This window comes from Physeter macrocephalus, unplaced genomic scaffold (assembly GCF_002837175.3).
Source record: "Physeter macrocephalus isolate SW-GA unplaced genomic scaffold, ASM283717v5 random_216, whole genome shotgun sequence".
NCBI lineage: Eukaryota > Metazoa > Chordata > Mammalia > Artiodactyla > Physeteridae > Physeter > Physeter macrocephalus.
In genome coordinates this window covers 29,153-49,978 of record NW_021145502.1, presented here as the reverse complement: position 1 = coordinate 49,978, position 20,826 = coordinate 29,153, and the positions used below count along the sequence as shown (strand labels likewise).

Sequence of the window (20,826 nt, the reverse complement as noted above, 5' to 3'; positions counted from 1 at the left end):
TCTGCCCATTTTTGGATTGGGTTGTTTGTTTTTTTGATATTGAGCTGCATGAGCTGCTTTTAAACTTTGGAGATTAATCCTTTGTCAGTTGCTTCATTTGCAAATATTTTCTCCCATTCTGAGGGTTATCTTTTCATCTTGTTTATGGTTATAGCATCCTTTTAAAGATGAAACAAAATTAAAACTCTACCTCTTTTAACATGACTCCTGACACACCACCGGGGTCACTAAATGGCAGATCAGATTGACACCCGGGAAGGTGTGGAGCAAAGACACTCAAGTCTGCTTTGGTTCTGGGCATCCTGCATTGACGACTTCCTGCATCCCCTGGCCTCTCACTCCAGTTGGGTGTGGAAAAGCCCCCATCGCCAGGCTTTGCCCTGCACACAACCTGACTGGCAAATTCCAAGACCTCTCCCTCTCTCCCTCATTCAGTCAAAACGGGGTCTTTCACGTGGGGATGGATGTGTTGAGAAGAATTCCTAGCCGTGGCGAGGCAAAGAGCTGGAGCATCCTGTCTGGGAGGAAATCTCCAAGGAAGGATCTCAGCCTGGCTGAAGGAGCCTCCCTGTCCTCTAGTGACCGGAGCTTTTCCTGGGAGAGGCAATGAGACCTCTGAGATGGGGCTAAAGCCATCCCAAACCCCAGTCCCACTGCTTGGTGTCTGGAGTCTGGGCAGAGCCAGGAGGTCCCGGGAGTCCTAGCTACTCTTGTGTGATTGCAGCCTTGTGGAATCTTCAATAATTTTAATTCCCATGGGCTGGGCACTGAGTCTGTACGCATCCTCTCATTCCCCATCCTGAGGGAAGGAGGGACACAGGAACAGAAGTTCAGAGCAGCTCAGCATTGTGCTACAAGTCACCCACTCAGTCATGGAGCTGGGACTCCCTACACGCAGAGGCGAGGTTCAAAAATATTTAACAACTGGCGCAGCTGGACCAACCAGAGTGGATGGATCCATGCCGAAGTGATGGAGGAGGGTCCTGGGGGCCCTTCAGTCGCTGCAATGCGGGGAGGCTTGGAGGGTCCAGGGACAGGGTTGGGAGGACTTGTTGACTAAGGAGAGCCTCTGGGGGGCTCCTGGCCATGTCAGTCCAGTGTCCTAACAAGCAGCCCAGCTCAGCTGCCGAGCCTCCAGCAGCTTTAGGCACTTCTTTCTGGTCAAGTAACTCCCAGCAAGCTGTTTTCCCAGAGGCCTCGGAGATGGTGAGATCCACGGAAATGGCTGCCTTTTAGAGATGATGAATTTGCTGACTTCTTTCCGGCTCAGTCCCTTTCACAGCTTTGCCCTGCCTGTGACTCCATCCTGAGACCTTATTTCAGTCTCTTAAAAGAAACATCAGGGCTTCCCTCGTGGCGCAGTGGTTAAGAATCCGCCTGCCGATGCAGGGGACACAGGTTCGAGCCCTGATCCGGGAAGATCCCACATGCCGTGGAGCAACGAAGCCCGTGCACCACAACTACTGAGCCTGCGCTCTAGAACCCATGAGCCGCAACTATGGAAGACCGCGAGCCACAACTACTGAAGCCTGCGCGCCTAGAGCTTGTGCTCCGCAACAAGAGAAGCCACCGCAATGAGAAGCCCGTGCACAGCAACGAAGAGTAGCCCCCGCTCGCCGCAACTAGAGAGAGTCCGCACGCAGCAACGAAGACCCAACGCAGGCAAAAATAATAAATAAATTAAATAATTTATTTTAAAAAAACGAGAAAGAAAGAAACATCAGCCCCCTCCCTCCCTCTCTCCCCCATCAGCAACGTTTGTTGCGGCTGGCTGCGGTACTAGGGAAAGGTGTGGGCCTTGGGGATGGCAGGCGAGCCAGGGAGCGCGGAGAGGAACAGTTTGGCGTTTGCCTTATCAGGAAGTGGCTGCAGCCTTTTAAGTACTCCAGAGGCGCCCGGTGGGTTAGGAATGGGCACATGGCAGGAGAGACAGGACCACAGAATCCTAAAGCTGAAAGCTGCCTCAGAATTCGGCTTGTGCAATCTCTCCAGACACAGGATATCTTTGCCAGGGCGAGGGCAGGAGTTAAGATTCAGTGGCCTTTCCTTTGTCCCAATCTCTCAGCCTGAAAACCCCTCTAGGGGGTGAGTAGTGATGACGGCAGGACACCTTCCAGCCTAATTCATATGGATGCTCTAGGGAAGGCGCACGTTCTGCTGGCCACGGGAGACTTAGAGCAAGCAGCCTTCGAAAGATTCTATTGGGGAACTTGGGGCATCATATCACATGGGTGGGTGAGTGCCCCGATTTTCGGGGCAGCTTGCTGGGAGTTACTTGACCAGATAGAAGTGCCTAAAGCTGCTGCAGGCTCGGCAGCTGAGCTGGGCTGCTTGTTAGGACACTGGACTGACATGGCCAGGAGCCCCCCAGAGGCTCTCCTTAGTCAACCAGTCCTCCCAACCCTGTCCCTGGAATTTTGGACAAGTCATTTTGCCTTTCCTACTCTCGGATTCTTCGTCTACAGAATGAGATTGTTAATCCCACCTCACGGGGCCCCGAGCAGATGACTTGGCACAACCTACGCGCCCCCCTTTCTTGGAATCTATTGCACGTTTGCTGTGATACCTTCTCCCCTTTAGGTGCAAGGGTTCAATTCCCTGCCCGGGGGCAGGGGGGGTGTATCTTGAAGTAGAGCCGCCCAAGAGGGAGAGACCCCAGATCTCAGGTCCCAGGCATTCCTACTTCCACTCCAATCCTACCCTGAAATCCAATCCTACCCTGAAATAATCCAACTGCCAGGTTACTTACTGGATTTTCTTTGTGAAGTTCTTGGAAACAATGCCACCTTCTTGCTGCTTCTCTTCATGTTTACCTGGAAGGGAGAAGAAAGCCATGTGTCAGCGGCTATGTCCCTCGGGCATCATTCAGGACTCAGGCTCAGATGTAAAACCTGCTCCGGCCTCGGCCTCGCTGTGTGGCTCGGGGCTTGGTCTAGAGGCTCCAGTTGTCTGAGCCTCTGGTCCCTCATCTGCTAAGTGGACCCACTTGATACCACCTCCCAGGCTGTCATGAAGACGCAGTAAGACAACAGGCAGGTCAGGAGGCCTAGACCGTGGTTTGTAGATGATTATGCATTAGACTTAGGAAATCACAGTCTATCTCCTGTCTTCTAAGATGTGGCACGGCACCTTCGAAGCCTTGCGTCTCACCCCTCTCTCCTAACCAGCCAGGAGACCCCTGAGGCCAACATCCCAGAATGGGTGAGAGGAAAAAAGTGGGGCTAGTTTGCCACCCAGCTGGCTTTATAATGCACAGAGCCCTTTCCCAGCTCTGAGGATGGGCCTCTTTCTCCCTCAGTTACCGATGTGAAAACTGAGGCCCAGGGATGGGTCTAAGGGCACCCAGCAAGTGCATGGCAGCCCCAGTCTCAGAACCAACTCTTGGAATCGAAGCCAAGGGCTGGGGTCCGATGCCCCTCCGCCCGTTCCAGCTTCCAGTTAGTTATTTGGGCCCCATTATCTGTACTGAGTCCTGAAAGAACTGCCTGGAAATAATGCTTCAACCTGCTAAAAGAAAACAACACCCAAAGGGGGCTTTCCCTGAGAAATGACACATTAGTCGCCATGGATGTGAAATTCCACCCACCCCTCCTCCTCCAGGCTGGCAGGCGAGGGCTTTTTTTCTTTCCTTAGGAAGGAAAAATATGAAATTACAAGAAGGCTTAGGCACAAACTGGCTGTCGTCTGCAATTTATGTAACAAATTCTGAGCCCATTGGCCCATCCCCACTTTTTTTTTTTTTTAAATGGAGAGAGTATCTCTAACTTCTCTTTAAACAAATCGGATTAGCGCTTGGCAGAGCTATCAGGCTCCTATTATTACTCATTCCTCATTTGTGGTGCCACATTCCAGGGCCAAGAACCCTCATTTACCTGCGGACATCCTTCTGAGGGGCTTTGGAATCTAGACTGTAAATAACCTTGTGTAATATAGTGTCTTACTGCAGTCAAGATTTTAAGCTGATAATTTATAAGTGATTACATTATTCATTAGCTTTTTATTATTCATTACTCCTTTATTAATAACTTTTTTCTGATTACAAGATAACGCATGTGTATGTTTGAAAATGTAGAAAAGAAAGAAAAAAAATCAAAACCCTCCATAATTCCATCACCCCAAGGAAACCACATTTTTGTATACGTTCCAGACTTTTCTATGTTACTTAGAAATGCATACATGTTATATAGTATAGATGTATATCACCCATTTTATCAAATGAGATCATACTGTATGTTACACCTGAAACTTGTTTTTCTCCCTTACGCATTATAATTATTTTTCCATATTATAGCAAATATTCACTGCCAACCTGACTTTTAATAACTGCGGGGAGATATAAGTTCATTTAACCAATCCCTGGCTTTGGGGCACTGAGAGGGTTTCTGACATCAGAAAGAAACTCACTGTACTGAACATTCTTGTAGCTAGATCTTCACACCCAGCCTCATGACTTCCTAGGATAAATTCCAAGTTCTAGAATTTCGAAGACTTGCTCTATATGTTGCTAAATTTCCCTTAGGAAAGGCTGCATTAACGTAGTCTCCCACCAGCTGGGCGGAAAGGGGTACATTTACAGGAATTCGTTTTTCAACGGGAGTGTCTGGCTAACCAGAACATACTATTCTGCCAACATGCTGCCTCTTGAAGCTCAGAGAGTTTACTCTGACCTGCCAAGTCCGTGACCACCAGCTGACCAGCTCTGACACAGGCCTGTGGCCAGAGGAACACTGTCTGTCCCCTGGTCCCCTTCCCAAAGCCTGGGCCTCCGGAGACCTGCTTCCCCTGGGGACAGGCCAGTGCCTCTGACTCAGCCCTTTTGCACACTTGCTGTCCTGGCAATAATAAATGATAATGATGGTGATGGTGAGAATAATAATAGCAAACTCTTATATTGCGGCGCTTCCTTGGTGTCCGCCACTGTTCTAAGCACCTTACCGATATCAACTGTTCATTTTTCACAAAAACCTTAGAAAGCAGGTACTTTTATTATTACCATTTTGTGGATGGGGAAATGGAAGTTCAGAGAGGTTAAGTGATGTGCCCCAGGTCACATAGCTTGGAAGTGCTGGAGCAAAGACTCCAAGGCAGGGATGTGGGTTGGGGATTGGAGTCCCTGCTCTGACATTTCCCAGCACATCTCTCTTCTTCTCTACAATGGCGGTGACGACAACTTCCTAGGAGCCAACGAGTCACAGAATTGCTTTGAAAGTTGTAAAAATACCATGTGAAGGTGAATGCTTGTGGTTTATTTTGATACTGGGGGAAAAAACTGATCCTCAGAAGCTAAACCTCTCTGTCCATGCTCTGAAAATAGGGTACTGGGGCTGTGGGGGAGGATCTCTAAGCAAAGGATCTCTAAGCAAAGGCAGATCTCAAAGCAAAGGGGGGCTTGGGGGAGGGGGTTAAGCTGGGAGAAAGAGGGTTTTGCTAGGAGGCCCCTGCTGAAGCTTAATTTGCACGTTATTTGGATATCTGTTTACTGGGGCAGCTTAAGGATTATGACTGATTTTTAATTTCTTATTTTGCTTTCCTGTCTACATTTTCTACCATGGAAATATTTTATGTTGGTAAACAAAAAAGCAATTATTATGAAAAAAACAAAAAACCGAAGCCCTCTGGAGGCCAGGGGAAGCTAGAGGTCCCTCACAGCCGCTGAGAAACGTAGGTGCCAAGAAGCAGCACCAGCACTTCGGGGAAAGCCATCGGCCCAGCTGAAGAAAGAAGGTGCTGTTTCCAGGGGAGGCAGAGGCCCTGGGATTAAGGAGAGGGGGTGGAATAAAGCCTCTGGCTTTCCAGTCCCTTCCTTGGCCAGGACCTGGGCCAGCGGCCCGTGAAGAGAACATTTCTTGGCTGGTGGCTGCGGGGTGGGGGAGGGGTATATGTGAGGCATGATGGAAACCATCTAGTCTAGCGTTTTCCAAACACTTCCCTGGGCCTAGACACTCATATGTGGTCAGATAAGACAGGGCTACCTCTCAGAGATTCATAAACGCCATTAGCAAATTCAAGGCTCTGATAAGTCCTGCAGTGAGGAGACCTGCATTTATCAGATGCCCAGTGATGTCTTAAAACACACCATTTGGCAAATACTGATCTAGTCCAACTCCTCATAAGACCAAGGGTAAAGCTGAGGCCCAAGAGGTCATAGGATTTGTTCCAGGCCACTCAATTAGAAGCAGATCCAGCCATCCTGACTCGGAACTACCTAGGCAGCCTGGCTTTGAATTTCAGACCTTGCCACGGAGACACAAGCGATCTCAGGTGACTTAGTCTCTCTGGGCCTCAGTTTCCTCATCTGTAAAATGGGTGCAACAAACCTACGCATATTTCCTTGGAAGTCCATGTTGAGGAAACAGTGAACCAACATATGGCTGCGTTTAGCACAGTGCCCTGCACGAACAGCTTGAGGAAGAATGGGTGTGTCATTAAGTGAGGTAGGATGGGAGACTGATCTGACTTCCCATGTCCCTTGAAAGTTGCTTTTCAAACGGAGCCCCTGATAATCGATTTGATTTTTTAAATCCCTGTTATAAAAATCTCTGTATGTATTCTTGGGGGATTTGGATTCTGTCAAGCCGATGTTGCTAAGTGCACAGCTGTGAGGCATTTTCAACCTGAAAAGGCTTTGTCTGTCTTTGTCTTATTTAAGCCCCCAGTGACCCCATTTTACAGATGTGGAAGCTGAGGCTCTGTGACCCACTCGAAGCCTCTGGGTTAGTAAGGTACTCAGCTGGGATCTCAGCCTGGAGCTGCCAGACCCCACCTAGAAAGGAGGATGGAGAGGAAGAAGCTCTCCAGGCTGGACAGAGTTCTCCTGGAGGGGCCACAGGGCATGGAACACCCTCCACCCTGGGGTGGAAGCCTCTGGAACCCTAATTAAAACAAAGACAGGAGGAGCAGTGATAATAATCACCTTGTTTGCAGAGTGCCAGGCAGACACTAGTATTAGCTCCATTTTACAGACACTCTGCATTTATTATCATGGATTGTCTGCATGTATTTAATCTTGCATACAGCCTTGCAAGATGGATATTATTATGATCTCCACTCTTCAGATGGGGAAGCTGAGGCTCAGAGCAGTGAAAAGACTTTCTTGTCCATATCCATTCAGAGATTGAACAGCGGTGGTGGGATTTGAACCTGGGTCTCAAAGAACATCTAGCATTTATGTATGTATGTATGTATGTATGTTTTGGGGCCTTAGCATTCTAGTAACATCAAAACAACGCCGATCCCTTGTGTTCTAGGCACTATATACACACTTTACATGCATCATCTAAGACAAAAATCCTTAGGCCGTGTAGCCATTTGAACCCCAATTTCCAGATAAGGAAACAAAGCCCAGAGAAATGGTTTCAGGCGTCTGGCGCCCTGGCCATCTCCCTCCACCCACATAAGGCCCCAGAATGCCGCCTGGCCCACCACACCCTCCGGAGCCTCTGATGTTTATAATTCTGCCCTGGGAGCCTTTGAAACTCCCCCTGAAGGCTGCTCTGCTGGGGCTAGTCCCTAGCCAGCCTGTTTGCAATGGCTTTTATTGATTTTCCAGCCGGTAGAGCCTGCCAGGAACATGCTTTTTAATGGAACATTAATTGGGAGGGAAGGGACAGAAAGCTTTTCCCCTGCTGCCCTGCTTCGCAGGGACTGAGCATCCATCTCCTCTTTCCTCTCCCCCAAAACATTCCCTCTCCCAGGCTGGGATGCGGGCAGGCCCAGACTCTGCCTGCTGCTAACTCACGGCGTGACCTTGGACGAGTGCCCACCTGGGCCTTAGCCTCCTCAGCTGCAAAATGGGACCAGCCGCCTCTGCTTCTCGGGGCTGGAGTGAGGATTATTTGAGAGCAAGAATATAAAAGCTGTGGCCCTCGGCACCTGGTAGGTGCTCGACAAGTTGTCAGTTTGCTTCTGGCCTCCCGGTTCCCAGACAGCCAGGGTTGGAATCCTTGGTGGTCTTGGGTGGGTTACCTTCACCTCTCTGTGCCTCAGTTTCCTCATCTGTAAAAAAGAGGAGACAGGCCCCGCCCCTTCTGCTTGTGTTCATTGAGATGCCACAGGTAAAGCTCTGAGCACAGTGCCTGGCAGACCGTAAGCGCTCGACCAGGGTTACCACGTCGTAGCCTCATAATGACAATTATGCCTCAGTTTCCTCATCTGGGACAAGGGAAGGTGTTTCTCTTGACATCTGAGCTAGTTACTAACACTGTCATTACACAGCATCAAACACCCCCTTCTGGACTGTGTCGTGATGCTTGGGTGCGTGAACCCCACTTCTTCTTTGGCTTTTTACTCCTATATCTGTTAAATTTATTCTTTCTATTAAATTCTCTCTGTTAGGACATGCAACGTGGTTTCTATTCCCCTGCCTGTTGGCTGGCTGATGCAGCGCCCAAAGCCCCCAGCAGCTGAATCAGGTTAAAATTCCCCCTAGGAGCTGGAAGAGGAGAGCTTTCCTGTAAAGAGAACTTTTATGGGCTGCATTCCTGAGCCCTGAAGTCACCTGTGTCATGCGGCCACAGCGTCCCCTCCAAAGGAGCGTTCTCTTGGCTCTTCCGGGTCTGAGGTCTACACCCCCTCCCTGGCTTCTCTCCTTCCTGCCCCCCACTCACCAGACACCTCCACGTATCCGTCCTTGGTCTTTACCATCAGCTCCTCCGGCTTAAAGCTGTGCACATTGACACACACTTTCCAGGGCTCCCCGGGGAAGGGGGGTGGGCTCCTGCCCTCGGCAGGCACCCCAAATCTGGCCACAGCAGAGGGCCCCCGGGGCACCATGCCCGACCTCAGGGTCCCCGGCCAGGCGGAGGAGAGTCGAGGCAGGGCCCAGTCGGGCCAAGAGGCAGTCAAGTCGTCGGGGAAGGGGTCCATGCCGAAGCCATCATCCAGCAGGCGGGAGGACAGGGGTGAGTCCCGGAAGGGGTCCCGGCGCCGGCGGCTCGTGTAATGGCAGGGGAAGGGCATCTGACCATCAGCCATGGCGGCTGCTGAGCTGGAGGGGAAACAGAGGCTCAGAGAGAGGGAGCCACCTGCCCAAGGTCACACAGCAAGGTGATGTGGCTGCACTGGCCTTCCAAGCTTATCCTTCAGCTTCGGAAAATGCCACTGCCAAGGATGGAGGCACACACCAGGCTGGGGTCCCAGCCCCGCAAGACTCTCCAGCCACCAAAGGCGACCCTTGGCCGGTGCAGCAGAATTCTCAAGGACCCCTCTCCACACAGCCTCACCAGAGATCAGCCAGCCACCGTCCGCCCAGGCCGTCCAGGCTCTCAGCCAGAGCCGCTGAGTGGAGCGGAGAGCTTAATAAGCCGGGAACGCAGGTCTAGAAACTTCTTGCTTCTCCTGGGCTGGGTACCTTCTATTTATTCCTGCTTGGGGCTGGAGGCGGGTTCTGCAAACACCTCCTGTCACAGGAGTATTCAGAGGTGATGAACCAGCCCCAGAGAATCTCCGGAGGGGACAGCTGGGCTCCCAGGGGGGCTGGGAGGGGCCTTCGCGGCCAAGTTCTGCCAGCCTCTCCGGACTCTCCTCCCCCAGCTCGGCTGGGCTCAGCTCCGCCCTCCCTCCCGCTCCCTTCCCCCCAGAGCCTGCCTGCCCCTAGCGGGGCTCTAAGGCCTGGCTATTAATAACCCTCGCCTGGCTGAGGGCTCAGATCACCCTCCTGAAATACCTTCTCCAGAGCCTGCAGCATCCTGCCTCCCCACTGGGGACCCGCGGAAGGGGAGGAGAGAGACGGGAGCCGGTGGATTGGAAGGCAGGTGACCCTGGGTTGCAATGCCCCCTTCCAAGCCTCCAGCATCCTCAAGGTCTCAGAGCTTGCCTTCTGCGCCTTCTGAGGGGCCTCACATTCTTCCCCAGGTGGCTCTGAGCTGTCAGCGTTCCCACCTGTACATTGGGTGTCATAGTAGCCTCCTCAGGGATGTATCATGAGGTCATCCTCCTTAAGCATTTAGCAAACCATCACTTCTATGTTTTCAATGTTGATTCTCAATTACATAACGCTTGCTACGTGCCAGGCCCTGTTCCAGATGCTTCACAAACATTAGCTTTGCTTCACCCTCACCAACAGTCCCGAGAGGTAAGAGTGGTGCAGTGATCCCCGTGCTACAGATGAGGAGCCTGTCACAGGAAGTGCTATCCAAGGGTAGCTTCTATTATGACGACGACAGTTAATAATGATAATTATCCAAAGGTGCTCTATTCAGGCCGAGTGTCTGGTCTGCAATTCCAAGCCCAGAGAGGACCTATTTTCTAGACTTCCCTGCCCCTCCCAGGTAGCTCAGAGAATGAGTCTGTAACTTGTCCTTTAACCTAAAGGCCCCTCGAGCTTGGGTTCATCTTTCTTCTGTCCCCAGCAGGTGTGCAGTTTGAGGCGTGCTATGCTCCCTCTGTGGGCTTAGGGTCGGGACCCTGCCTTCCTCGTGGGCTGCGCTGGCTTGGGGGGGTGTGTTAAGGAATTCAGTGAGTCATCGGTTGAGATATCGGTTTGATATTAAGCAGGGCACACGTGAGGCAGTTTGCTAAAAATAATAGTATGGAGGGTGACAACACCGCCAGCGTTTACTCTTCCCTGCGTACCTGCCACGGCGGTGAGCGGTTGCAGATGTTATCGCCCTAAACCCTCACAGCAGCAGCGTGGGTGCTGTCACCACGCCCATTCTGCAGGTGAGGAAACAGAGGCGCAGGGCGTGGCCTGTGCACACCGCTGGGGGGCGGCAGGGCCTGGGCGGGAACCTGCAAGTCTGGGCTGAGCTGACAGACCCAGACCCCGCTGCCTTCTCCTGGGGCCGAGAGGGGAAGCTGGAGGCGCCCCCATCCCAAGTGACTGGGGTGAGATCAACGTGCTGGAAGCTTCAGGCTGACGTCACGTTGGGCACCGAGGCCTCAGCTCTCTCTGTAATTACAGCGGGGCGAGGCTGGCTGGGTGTGGAGCCAGGAACGGGAAGAATCACTGCGTGACACACAGAAGAAAGCTGGCCGTGCCTGCGACCTGGACAGGGGCTGGAGAGGTTTCCGAGCAGTGGTCGCCTTCCTAAGCGCGAGTCTGCCGGTGGGCGTGGTCTAGAAGATGCTGCTTCTCCTTCCTCCCAGGCTTCACTTCCACAAAGCCTGGGCAGGGGGTGGGGAACACACGCTCAGTGACCTCACCTACCTTCTCATTTCAGGGATGATTGCGGCATTCAGTCCCGCAGGAGGGAAGAGACTGCTGTGCCGCTAGAAAATAGCAACAGCAATCATTAGCGTTTATCTGGCACTTTCCATGTGCCAGGTTCTGGTCTAAGCACTTTAAATTTATGTGTATTAACTCAGCTAATCCTCCCTACAACTCCATGAGGAAGGGACTTTTATTATCCCCATTTAACAGATGAGGAAACTGAGGCACAGGGAGAGGATGTGTCTCGCTCCTGTCTGTATGCCCAGTTAAGTAGCAGAGCTGGGACTTGAACCTCAGAAGTTTCTCTCCTGATGCCTCTGCTGTACTGCCTCTTGTAACATAGTCACTGCTCACACTGACTGAGCACTGACTGTGTACCAGGCCCTGTGCCCAGCACTTTCATTCATCGCCTCAATGAATCCCTGTAGTTCAGAGAGGTGAAGCCACCTGCCCCGGGCCACACAGCTGGCTGAGGACTGGAACTCGAGCCAGTGGGGTGTGGGAGCCCCCGGTAACCAGAATGGGACAATATTGCCCAGGCCTTGTCTGGCGATCCTCCTGCGGGCCTGTCGTCCTTTTCCGCCCAGGTGCTTGCTGTGTTTCTGGGTCAGGCCAGCCTTCTGTTTTGGGAAGCTGAGCAGGGAGGCAGCTGCTGGCCCTGCTGACAGGCGGCCTGGAGAAGAGACAGCGAGCACACAGGGAGAGTGGTCAGTAAGCCCTGCAGGCTGTGGGCAGCTGGCAGGTGAAATATGGGGTCACCTCCGGGAGAGGTGGCCGGGGGGCGGGGAAGGGCCTCCAGGCTGGCTCTCAGGGAAGGAAAGACCCCGGTGGAGCTGGGGAGGGGGCGGTGCTACACCCCAGGTCCTGGAACAAGGGTTCTCTTGGCTGCCATCCTCTTGGAGCTTTCACACAGGAAGGGCCACAATCAATCCTCAGACAGATAGCCCGGGGGAGGGTGACATCACCCTGCATTCTGGAAACGGGGGCCCTGGGACGAGAAACAGCAGCCTACGTTCACACAGGTAGTGCCAGGACGAAGACCCAGGCTGATTCTGTGCTTTTTCTTTCCACTGCCGTGAGAAACCCAGGTTCTCTCCCTGCCCAGCCTTTACCCGTTCACCTGCAGGTCCAGCCACGATGGGGGTGGGGTCTGTGGGCGCTGAAGGGGGCGCTCTATGAAGCCCTCCAAGGCATGGCTTTCTGGATGACATTTTTGCCTAAAGTCTGCCCTACAAATCCAGGGCTTTGGACTCTTGCTCCGGGCGTGGAGGCGGGTCCTGGCGGCCTCCCCAATTCACTCAGCCTCCAGGTCCAGGACGACCCGGCTCAGAGTTCCCTCTCTTGGTCGCCCCCAGAGCCAGCTTACTCCCCAGCAAACAGGAGGCAAGGATGATCATGCCTTTTTCCCTTCCTTTTCTCAGCTCCCCTGTGGGTGACAGTAATGGGATTTCCAGCACCTTCAGCCCCATGAGAGCAGGACCCTTGGGTATCTCGTTCATAGCGGCATCCCCTGTGCCTAGAAGGGCACCTGGTACATGACGGGAGCTCAGGAATCTTGGCTGAGCAGATCATGTCTTCTTCTCGCTGAGTCTGAACTGCCTTGCTACGTGTGACAGACTCCACACACAGTGACAGCACTGGAATATTAACTGAAATTTCCGGAGTGCCTAGAAGGTGCCAGGCACCAAGCTGAATTCTCTCTAAGCACATGGTTTTACTCAGTCTTTACAACAGTCCTCTGCCCTGCAGTTTGTACTATTATCACCCCAGTTTTACTGATGAGGAAACTGAGGCTCAAGGCATGATGTAACTTGCCCAAGGCCACCAGCTTGTGGGTTCCGAACCCAGGTGTGTCTGAACTTCAAGCCCCTTCTTCTGCTGCACACCCACACAAACACGCGATTAATAAATAAAATAAAAAAACAACCCACGTGGCCCCTCCCTTATCAAGTCGATACCCTCCCAATCCCAGGCAGGTGGTGCTTATTTATTAAGCTCTAGCTTCCTCCTACCATTGTCTCCAAAGTTCTCTCCAGACTGCTTCCTCTGACCACCTTTAAAAGCAATTATAATAATCCTAATCACAATTAAAATAGCAAACATTTGACATTTGGTACCAGTTGTGCTTTATGTATCAACTTAATCCTCAGCCAAATTGCTCTAAAATCGGTATCATTATCTCCATTCATAGATGATGATATTGAGTCACAGAGAGGTTAGATAACTCTTTCAAGGCACACGGCTACCAAGTGGCAGAGCTGATATTCAAATCCAGGCACACTGGCTCCAGAGTCTGTGCCCCTAACCACTCCGTGATTCTGTGAATAACAACAATCAAAACAACGAAACAGTAATGAACCCACCGTTATTCTAGACCGGTTATGTCAAGACCAAGCTCTGCTAAAGGCCCTGTCTGTCTTCTCTCTTCATCCTCATAAAAACCCTGTGAGGTAGTGGGATACTGTTAATCCTGTTCTATGTGGAAAAGTCTAAGGCACAGAGTCAGGTCTGTGCTGACTGGCTCCTAAGCCTATACCTTCAGCTGCCCAGTAAGCTGGGCCATCTGGCCCCCTCTGTACACCTGGCCAGAGCACCAGCTCTCCAAACCCAGCCGGGCCCAACAGACCGCAGCTGAGCTGCAGGTCACGGCCCACCTCTCCCTTCATCTTCTCACTGGGCCTTCCTCTCTAGAACTTTCTACCAGTCCGTCCAGACCTTCTCAGTAGAACAAATGACACCAGGACACACTCACATTTGGGAGCCTGGAGGCTGCCTGGGATGAGCCATCATGGTGTCAACCAGAGGATCCTTACGTGTTACTGACGTGAAAGCTGCTCAGAGCTGGGGCGGGGGCGGGGGCTCGGCGGACTCTGCGGAGGGGTTGGATCTTAGCTGCATGTGGGTCCAGAAGGGAGTCAGGGGTCAGCTCTCTCCACCCATCTTCAAAGATGGACGGCCCTGGCTAACGGCTCTCAGGGGCCCCTTTACTTATTCCCCATTACTTATTCCTTTCATCAGGACTTCTGAGACCCCTTTCACAACTCAAACAGTTATTCTGAGCCAGGGAACCAGATTTTTAAGGAGTGAGAGTGCCAGCATTGACCACTTATTTATAAGACAGTAAAACATGGTGGGTAAGAATGTGAACACACCCTGATTGAATCCTGTTAGCTGTGCTGCTCTGGGCAAGTGTCTTAGCCTCTCTGACTCTCTGTCTTGCCAGCTGTAAAATGGGAATGATAACAGTACCTATCTCACAGAGTAATTGTCGGCACAGGTTGTGAGGGTGACATGGTCGAGGAGGTGGGTATGGGCCAGATGATGTAGGGCCTTGTAGACCCCACTAAGGAGTTAGACTTTGTCCTCAGCACTTTGAAGATCCACTGACCTGTCTGGAGAGGGAGGGTTGATGTGATGAGACGTGAGATTCTAGAAAAATCACGAGCTGCTTACGGAGAGTGTATTACAGGGCAAGACTCCAGGGAGACCAGCAAAGATTTTGTTTGTTGTAGGATCCGGGGAAGATGGTGGCCTGGGCTAGGAGAGGCCTGGCCTGTTGGCTAAGAAGAGGTGAAGGGTGGATATAATCCTTGATATAGTCAAGAAGCAGAAGCAATTTGACCACGTGACTGGATGGGAGGGGAGGGTTAGGAGTTTTTAGACCTGGGTGACCAGGTGGATGGTGGTGCCGTGCAATGAATACGTGAGGACAAGCAGATGTGGGGAGTGAAGAGACCCATTCGTTCATTCGCTCTTCTATTCATTCACTTCGTATTTATTAAGTCCTTATGTGCCAAGCACCACCCTAGGGGCTAGAGAAATCAGTGAATGAGGCGAAAGTCTCTGCTCTCACATCGATCAATAAACAAATAGTCCAATCAACAATTTAAATACCTTTAGATGCTGAAAAGTCTTACGAAGGAAGTAAAGGCTCTTAGTTACGTTTCTGATCTGATTTCCTGCTACCATCCAGCCCTTGCTCCCTGAGCTGAAGTCCCAGTGGCTTTCTTTCTGCCCTTGGGACAGAAGAGCCACACTTTTTCCAGTCCGAGGACCTTCCAGTCACCTGTGACACTCCTCCCCAAATCTCGGCATCTCTGGTTTCTCACTTTATTTGTGTCTCTACTTAAATGTCACTTACTTGGACAAACCTTCTCCTATCATGTTCTCTCACATCAGCTGGTTTCTTTTTCTTCATAGCCCTGGCCATTAACTGACAGTTACATTTTACCACTCTATTATTTGAGTTTTTTTCTTTCTTTCTTTCTTTTTTTAATCCACCAGAATGAGAGCTTCACGAGGGCTGAGGGTGGGGACTTTTGTCATTTAGGGCTCTGTCCTTGGCACCTAAAACAGTACCTGGCACGTCACTGGGATTCAGTACAATTCTGGGCATTTGGTAGGTAGTGATGCACTTCCAGATGCCACTGTGGTTGAGAAAAGCCATGTAACTAGTTGTAGCCAATGAATTGTGAGCAGAAGTGATGTTTGTCAATTCCAGTCCCAAGCGTTTAATATAATAGCCCCGGGGAGACCTCAGCTCCATGAGGGCAGGACCCTTGGGTGACTCCCCTTTCCTTCTGCATTCTGGTCACCAACATCGTCAATGAGAGGCGACCCCTGCTGGACGGGAAATAAAGCTCTGTTCTCGTAAGACTGACATTTGGGGTTTATTTGTTAGTACAGCATAACCCAGGCTATTCTGATGAATAGTTTTCCAAATTCTGTCCTTTTGTGGTTGTTGGTGTTCCTTCAAGAGAACTTTCTCGGTGCTAGCATCGTTCTGAGGGGTAAGTCATTCTCTCTCCTTCTCTATGGAGAGAACTGGCTGGGAAAGATATCTATTCCTCCCAGTTTGGGACATTTATGCAGAATGTCATTACAAAGCACTTAGCAGAGGGTCGCTCTGGGGAGAGCTGGAAAGTCTACAATCTTGAGGTCCCCTTTCCCAGATATCTCTGAGGTCAGAGCAGGAGGTGCTTTGACCAGTTGGTGACCGTGACACCAGGCAACTGCTTTGGAAACATTTTTCTTTTTAGGTCTGGGGATGACAGCTCTTAGGAGGGCTCAGCCTGAGAGGGTTCTCACGGCCTGTGCTGGGAGGGGGAGGAAGGTTGGAGTCTCTGGGAGGATGTACAGAGATGGACAAGGGGAGATAGAAACATGATGTCTTCTCAGGGCTGGCTTAGACTCACCCCGAATACGAGGTAGGATTAGCTTCAGCTGAGAACAACAGAGAGTCAAAATAACAGTGGCTATAAGAACAGAGAGGTTTCCTTCTTCCTAATATTAAAGTCCAGAGACATTCTGTCTGAGCTGGCACGAGGCTGCGTTCCACGCAGTGCTTGGGGACTGACACCTTTCCCTCTTACTGCCCCATCTGTATGGGCTCCATTCCCAAAGCCATCTCATGGACCAAGGAGCCACCTGAGTTCCAGCCATCATGGCCTCATTCCAGCCAGCGAGAAGAAGGAAGGGATGAGGAAGAAACAAAAAGCACACAACGAATCACTGTTATAGCAACTTCTGGAAGCAACCATGTAAAAATTCTGCCTTTTCTCACTGGCCCAAATTAGCCACATGGCCACCCTAGCTGCAAGGGAGGATGGGAAATGCAGTCTTTATTCTGGGTGGCCCGGAACCCAGTTAAAAATTGGGGTGGGGGTTATTACTGTGGATGAAAGGGCAATGGCTATGAGGAGGCAACTAGAAACTCTGCCGCATCTTGAGAGAGTAAAGACAGATTTTGCAGAAGAGTCCTAAATCTTCAAGTTGGGTTCTTTTAGAAAACTGGTGGGAAATATGTACTTCTCTGCACCAAAATGCTGATATTTTCATACGTAAAAACTTGGCATGGGATGTCAGATGATTCATGGACTCTCTGAAGCCCAAGCCCGGGAGGTCACGGATTCCCTTAGGTTAAGATTACTTAACCTAGAGATAGGATTTGAGGTGAGAGAGACTCCAGGGAGAAAAGAAAACCTGCCATGAGTCACCTGGCCACAGGTTGGCCATAGTTATAGAAGGTTCAGAGCCAGGACTCAGAGGGAGTGGAAACCCCTGGTTGCTCTGGGTACAAATGCCTGAATGATGCCCTGTGTCTTTCCACTGGTGGAGGGATGTGAGAACTACTCTGGTAGAAAATGTTGATGAAATGTCAGGGTGGGGATACATGTGGGGAGATCGCCAAGCTCTGAGGAGGCTCTGGATTATTCTAAGCGGAGGAGATATTTATGGAGGGCGGCAGCTGGGAGCGCCTCTCTTGAGAATTCAGTGTTCGAGGTGATGAAAGGTGAGAAGAGAGGCTGTTTGAGCTTTAGCCAAGGTGACCCAGCACCATCCCAGAAACTTATCAGGAGGGTGTCTAGGCAACTCAGCTAGCCTACCCCCAGCCGCCAACTTTTTAAGGATCAGTAACAAGGACACTACCTCCATCAGGCCCTGGGCTAAATGCTTACACGCATCACCTCTATCCATCTCCACGGCACCCTTATGAGATCGATACTTTCATTGTCCCCATTGGAAACACGAGGCACCTGAGGCTCAGAGAGGCTAAGCCACTTACACAGAGACACTCAGCTAGGAAGTAGCAGAGTCAAGCTCAAACCCAGGTCTTTCAGACTCCCAAGCCCTCACTCTCAGAAACTGCCTTTAAAAAATCATGCCGTTTTTCCATATCCCCCAGAGCCTCACACGGTGCTGGGTGAACGGTAGATGCCCTCATCCGTCCGCCTCGCAACCCATGCTGTCTCCTCTCACTCCCGGGGTGGGACGTAGCCCCGAGTGGGGACGGTGTGAGCACCAGAGATCCTGTGGGACACGTCACTGCTTTGGCCTCCTAGCCACCACTCCCCATCCCACACCCCACACAAAGTAAAAATTAACCAGTTTAGAAATGCATGGGAATTGGAAGGGCAGGGCGCAGAGCTGACAACTCCAAGCAGACTCAACTACATGGCAACCGGCCAGGGCCAGGGCCGGCACTTCCTGCTGGGCATACGAACGAGGCAGGCAAGGCTTCTGTCCTCTTGGAGATGGGCAGTGAACACATAAACAAGTAGACACACTAATTACAGATAGTAATAAGCGCCATGGAAGGAACGCACAGGCTAGGCAGGGGGCAGAGCCCGACTTCAGGCAGGTGAAGCCGTTCCTCCGGTCCCGCACACATGCACTCGCCCCTGCCTGCGATCCCCGCCCCTCCCTGCGATCCCCGCCCCTCCCTCCTCTTTCTTGGGCCCCCTTCTCTGGCCTGGCCAACTCCACTCATTGCCCAGGCATTAGCCTAGATGTCAGTCTCTCTGCAATGCCTTCCTTGCACCTCCAAGGCTGTTTGAGGTGGCCCTTTGGACCCACCCTCATTCTAGCATCCAGCTGTGCCACCTACTAGCTGTGTGACCTGAGGCCCCTGTCTGTGCCTTAGTTTCTGCATCTGTAAAATTGGCATAAAATAACACCTACCTCATAAGGATGTGAGGTTGAAATCACATAAGTACTCTGTGTCAGTATCCATGGAGCGCTTGGAATAGTGCCCGGCACAGGGTAGGTCCCCTACAAGAGTGGCTGTTGTTCCTTGTGTTCTCAGTACCACGATGGCAGCTCGTACCACACCACAGGATATCAAATCGGGACGGCAGATGACATCTTAGGTGCCACCTAACTCAGTGGTTCTCATTCCTGGCTTCATATTAGAATGACCTGGGAAGCCTTTAAAAAGATGGCTGACTGGCAACCACTCTCGGCGATTCTTGTTTGGGGTGGGGGGGTGAGACTTGAGCGTGGCTGGTTTTATGAAGGTCACAGGTGTTTCTAATGCAGAGCCAGGGTTGAGAAACACTGGTCTAAGCCAACCTCTTTTATCAGGTGGAGTAACGAGGGCCCAGAGAGGGCTCGGTCTGCTATCCTCATGAAGCTAACTAGGGGCCCCTGCCCCTTGGGAACCTTTATTTTCTGATGTTGCCCCCCACCCCCTGCTTGTCTTCACCCAGTGGAGGGGCTGCGTGTGCCCCTGGGGCTGGAGAAGTTTAGGGTATACGCTGCCTCTGCTCCATCCCTGGGCAGCCGCCAACCTGGCTGGAAAGAGAGGCACTTCTGGAAGCAGGGCTGTCTCCCCTGGAGACTGGGAGGGCTGGGTCCCCTGTTCAGGCCAAGGGTCCCGTAACTGGGAGCCAGAACATGCAGAGAAGGGCAAAGACCTCCTCCACGAGTCACTAGGCTGGCATCACAGGGACCGCCTCCTGGCAGACACGTTTTCCAGAAAAAGTCATCAGAGGCCCTTACGGGGGGCCAGCTCTGAGCAGACGGGGCTCACACCTTCGGGAGCAGAGAGGTGCAGCAGAAATGGCCCTGCAGCCCACAGACCTTGGGGCAGATACCCACTAGCTACGTGGACTTCCCTGTCTGAGCCTCAATTTTCTGCTCTGTCGAATGGGGCTAAATGGGGTTTAGGAAAACGAAATAAGTTAATGCATGCAAAGGGCCTGGCACATAATTGACCCATAAAAGGTAATTATTATTATTATATTATTATTCATTGATGAATCCTCAAAAGAGGACGCTGGTGGTTGCCTTAACCAAGCCAATTTGGGAAGGAAGGAATCCGCGTGCATGGGTTGGGGCAGGGGGCGCGGGGCAGGGAGGGAGTGGCGAGAGACAGCTTTGGACCTACCCCAGGGAGGTGATCCCATCCAAATGACGCCCAAGGAAGATTTCCAGAGGGATGGCGGTAACCTGTTCTGTTCGAGCTTTCTCCCCTAGGTAATTAATAACGCACTCGCGAAGAAACAAGGGGCTGAAACAACCTCCCGGTAGCCCTGGGGGTACGGGTGAGCTTGGGCTGAGGCACGTCCTCCTCTCTGGCCCCTGGGATTATATATATATATAGAGAGAGGGAGAGGGAGAGGGAGAGGGAGAGGGAGAGGGAGAGGGAGAGGGAGAGGGAGAGGGAGAGGGAGAGGGAGAGGGAGAGGGAGAGGGAGAGGGAGAGGGAGAGGGAGAGGGAGAGGGAGAGGGAGAGGGAGAGGGAGAGGGAGAGGGAGAGGGAGAGGGAGAGGGAGAGGGAGAGGGAGAGGGAGAGGGAGAGGGAGAGGGAGAGGGAGAGGGAGAGGGAGAGGGAGAGGGAGAGGGAGAGGGAGAGGGAGAGGGAGAGGGAGAGGGAGAGGGAGAGGGAGAGGGAGAGGGAGAGGGAGAGGGAGAGGGAGAGGGAGAGGGAGAGGGAGAGGGAGAGGGAGAGGGAGAGGGAGAGGGAGAGGGAGAGGGAGAGGGAGAGGGAGAGGGAGAGGGAGAGGGAGAGAGTGTGTGCGCGTGTGTGTGCGTGCGTGTGCGCGCGCGCATGCGTGCACAATTTTTTGGACCCATATAGTGTTTGAAAAAAGAATGAGTTATGAACATTTTAAACATCAGGAAATTCTATCTAAAAATTCAGGTTCTCTTGAGAACTTGGGAGATGTGGCAACACCAATTTGAGAGCTCTCCCTGGCAACGGTATATTGGGCTCCCCGGTTCCCCGGAGTCCCAACCCGTACACTTCCTCACCTGGCTGTCCCCACGGGTGTTTCCAACCCCCGTTCTCCACGGAAAGAAACTTTCACACCCGACACGGAGAACATTTCCGGGGGCCTCCACGGGGTCTCGGGGGCCCCCACCGTTCCGAGCTGGCTACTTCAGGCTGTCTTTCC

The 20,826-nt window shown here is 52.0% G+C and overlaps 1 protein-coding gene across 1 annotated transcript in view; it reads right to left on the bottom strand.

The window, feature by feature from the left end:
• The window catches only part of HSPB8 (heat shock protein family B (small) member 8), a 13,001-nt gene extending 3,646 nt beyond the window's left edge, over positions 1-9,355 (bottom strand). The window contains exons 1-3 of the mRNA XM_028484710.2: positions 9,222-9,355; positions 8,607-8,986; positions 2,750-2,813 (exon numbers count right to left, since the gene is read on the bottom strand). Coding sequence (XP_028340511.1) covers positions 2,750-2,813; positions 8,607-8,973 — 431 coding nt within the window. The 5' untranslated portion in view covers positions 8,974-8,986; positions 9,222-9,355. The remainder of the gene's footprint in view (positions 1-2,749; positions 2,814-8,606; positions 8,987-9,221) is intronic.
• Positions 9,356-20,826: the final 11,471 nt, after the last annotated feature.